Consider the following 3618-nt stretch of genomic DNA (forward strand, 5'->3'; position numbering starts at 1 on the left):
CCACCACCACCACCCCCAACCCGTTCTCTCTCCTTGGAGTCTCCTGGGTTGTATCTTTATTGAATCGTTTCTGTCTCCGCCGTTGTTGTTTTTTTTCTCCCCCCGTCTAATAGAGAGGAGGGAATACACCTCAATCCCTCACCTGGAGCCATCAGCCAGTCAGCAGCTTGTCAGTCTGTCAATCTGTCTGACAGTCACACAGCCTGCTAGTCAGTCACTCTGCTGCTGGGTGAACACATTAATTAGAAAAATGTCTCATCCGCTCAAAGCCCGACTGTGATCTCAGCTGATCCCAGCAATCTCAGGATCCTGTCTCAGTATTTTCCTGGTAATCTTCTAGTTTCTTATTTTATTTTTTGGTATCCTCTCTCCTCGTACCCTTCTCCAACTACTGCCCAGTTTTAGTCTGTTATTTTTTTATTATTATTTTTCATCCTCCCCTTTCCAGAGCCACTGAACGTCTGGTTCAATGAGAAACATTATTAAGTCTTTTCTGAAAGCCTGATAACAGTGAGCCGGAGAACAAAAGAGGAATGAAGGAGGGAAATAAGGGAATGAGGCACAGTGAGAGAGCTGACGGTGTCACACAAAGAGAGAGAATGGCAGTGGAACAGACGGGAGACAAAAGTTGACAGAGAGAAGAGACAGAAAGAAGTAAAGAGGTTGCGTGTCTCTTGTAGGCCTTCTAGTAAGGCTGGCTAACATACGAATGTCACCTGTCAAAAAAAAATGGTGGGTGATCATGTAGTTGCCTATGCGTTTGTGTGTTTGCCAAATATTTCAAGAACAAGTGGATGCATTTTGAGGAAACTCTCAGAGAGTATTTTTTTCTGTACTCAAAGTAGGGGTGTAAGAAAATATTGATACACTGAAATATCGCAATATTTCATTTCCCAATACTGTATCGATATTCTAAAGCCCTGTATTGATTTTTTAATAAGGTTTAAAATGTCAATGTCAATGTCAAGTCCTGCCAGCCGTTCATTTTTATGCTGTAGTTCAGCCTCTGACCACTAGTTGGCAGCAGTGAGCCAGCCATTTGGCTACTCTACCTCTTGAGGTAGAGGCTATTGTTAAGTGTTGGGTGACCATATTGTAAATTAATATTAAAAACTAAAAGCTGCAAAAAATATATTTTCAAACTATTTATTGTCAAATTTAGTCTAATAATTGAAAACATGGATGAAATAAGAAATATAAAACAAAGAAAATAAAATACATACAAAGCAGAACACAGCTAAATGTATCAAAAGCATGTCTATGTAATATTAGAATTTTCTGAGACAATGAATTTTGGTTTTTCATTTTTTTCCCCTGTCTGAGGTTTTTATTTAATAGAATTTTTGGACAAAAAATCACAATATATCGCAATATATCACCTTGCTTATAGTATCGCAATATATCGGGATATATCGTATCATGACCCCTCTGTCATGATATGTATCGTTTCGCCAAATTCTTGCTAATACACAGCCCTAACTCAAAGGGTTATGAACAGATTTTCAAGATTTTTTAGGGCATGTTGGGGTTTGTCACAAAGATCAGCTGAAAAAAAAAGTCAGTGGTGATCTGACAACATTCGCCTGAACAACAGCTCATTGTTGGGGCTGCTTTTTAGTGATGAGGTCATCTGTGACAGCCAGTCAGCATCCAGCAGAACTTTGTTCCACCAATCACAGCACAGCAGCTGCACACTCTCAATTCCATTACCATGACATAGATTAGGAAACTTCTTTTTAATACAAGAAAGTGTAGTTATTCAGTCATTTTTTGTTTGCATATCCAGGCAGAAAATATGTTTAAAAGAGCTTTCTCACTGATTCAGACTTTACTGCCTGGACAAAAAAACATAGCTGAGTCAAAGGCTCTACAGAATTAGTTTGTTTAGCAGCCGACAGGAAAATTAATAATAATAAAGTTTTGATGTGGAGCGGGTGGGGCCAATACTTTTAATTCCTGCTGACGGTTTTCATGACAATGTTAGTTGTTTGTGTCCAAAGCAGTTATAAAGGACATGAACAGTGTGGTTAGCTTGTTGGCATCACATTTTCTTCAAGGCAATCTTTTATTTGTTTGGTTTATGGAGAACCAGATAATAATCTAAAAAAGGAAGACCCAACTCCAGCTGTGGAACTGACAGAAAATAAAAGATGGTGAAATGTTTTTTTAGATGAACCTTTATCAACGCTACCCATGAATTAGATTTTTTTCCCTGCAGTTTTTTTTATTATTCATTTTCAGTCGGATGTCTGAAAACAAATAAATTATCTTGTTGGAGCTGCCTGCTTTATTTTACCTTGGAAACATCTTTTACCATGCTGGACTTGTTAATCTGATGGAGTCAGCTCAGCAGATTATTTTTGCAAGCTTCAGTAACATTTTTAATTTCACGACAGAGAAGCGGACCTTCAGCTGGATGAGCTGCACCACAACCAGATTCTCATAGCAAGGTCAAGAGGACAGAAACCGATATTAGTCTTGTTGTGTTTCTGGGGAAGCAGCACAATATGATGGAAAAGAGGACTCCTGGGGTCCATCTTGTTGTGGACCATTACAATTACTTTGGAGAAAATTTGAGTCAACATAAAGCTTCTGACAAGCATTGAGTTCTGCAGTTTAGTTATTCCAGCAACTAAAACCTTTTTACCCACACAGGGAGAGAAAATGGTCAGTTTGACTCGGACACCGTGCATAAAGTCAGACTATACTGCAGGTGAAGACTCTACAAAGCTGCAGCTGCACTTTGTTTTTGTACCTGCTGCTGGAGAAAAAAATTGGCTTCTTTACAATGTGAACCTGTAAGTAAAAAGAAGACATAAATGTGTTCGCTTATTTTAAAAGCTGTCTTCATTTTTATCTTCGCAATCATGCCATCTGCGTTACAAATTTGGCACTTCTAAACAGCTTTTTTGGCAACATGCGAAGGCTTCATGGTACATTCAAATGCAACCTGTAAATTCAATAACCCACACTGAAATTGTTGTTGCTCATAGTAAAAGGTTTCCCATTTAAGTTCACAAACATCAAGACTACAGGTTTGAATGGTTAATCAGAATGTTTTACTGTTTTTCTACTTACAGATATGGAAAGATTGTGTCAACGAAGGCCATTTTGGACAAAAACACCAATCAGTGCAAAGGTGAGTGAGCATCGATTGACTTAATCTGAGGGTCGTTCTACAAAACAGGATTAATGGCCTTGCTGAGCCGGTTGAGTTTTGGGTATTAGAAAAGAGGCTCTATTTGAGCTCTGTTGGTTCACTGTGTGGTAACATGCTAAACTCAAAGCCAACTCCAGAACAAGTGATGAGTTCAGAGCTTCAGGTCAAACTCTGTAAGAACCTTCATCCGTGCAGGATTTCCTGGTGAGATATGAAAAAGAAGGTAGAAACAACATTTACAGTAGGTGCCATCAGAGAACTCAGTGTTATATGAAAGCTTTTGATTAGTGTTAAATAATCAAACTATCAACAAAGACTCAATCATATTTTTATAATCTCAGTTCAATCTGTTTTCTGTACACATATATTAATGACTTATTATGTACTCCTTAAGGCATTGTGTGTGTGTGTGTGTGTGTGTGTGTGTGTGTGTGTGTGTGTGTGTGTGTGTGTGTGTG

General features: G+C 38.5%; 1 protein-coding gene across 4 annotated transcripts in view; it reads left to right on the top strand.

Moving 5' to 3' along the window:
* The window catches only part of LOC106514237 (RNA-binding motif, single-stranded-interacting protein 3), a 199289-nt gene that overhangs the window by 72156 nt on the left and 123515 nt on the right, over positions 1-3618 (top strand). For all 4 annotated transcript variants that reach the window (XM_014003398.1, XM_014003400.1, XM_014003399.1 and 1 more), the window contains exon 3: positions 3081-3139. In XM_014003398.1, the coding sequence (XP_013858852.1) occupies positions 3081-3139 (59 nt within the window). The remainder of the gene's footprint in view (positions 1-3080; positions 3140-3618) is intronic.

Source organism: Austrofundulus limnaeus, unplaced genomic scaffold, assembly GCF_001266775.1.
Source record: "Austrofundulus limnaeus strain Quisiro unplaced genomic scaffold, Austrofundulus_limnaeus-1.0 Scaffold18, whole genome shotgun sequence".
Taxonomy (NCBI): domain Eukaryota; kingdom Metazoa; phylum Chordata; class Actinopteri; order Cyprinodontiformes; family Rivulidae; genus Austrofundulus; species Austrofundulus limnaeus.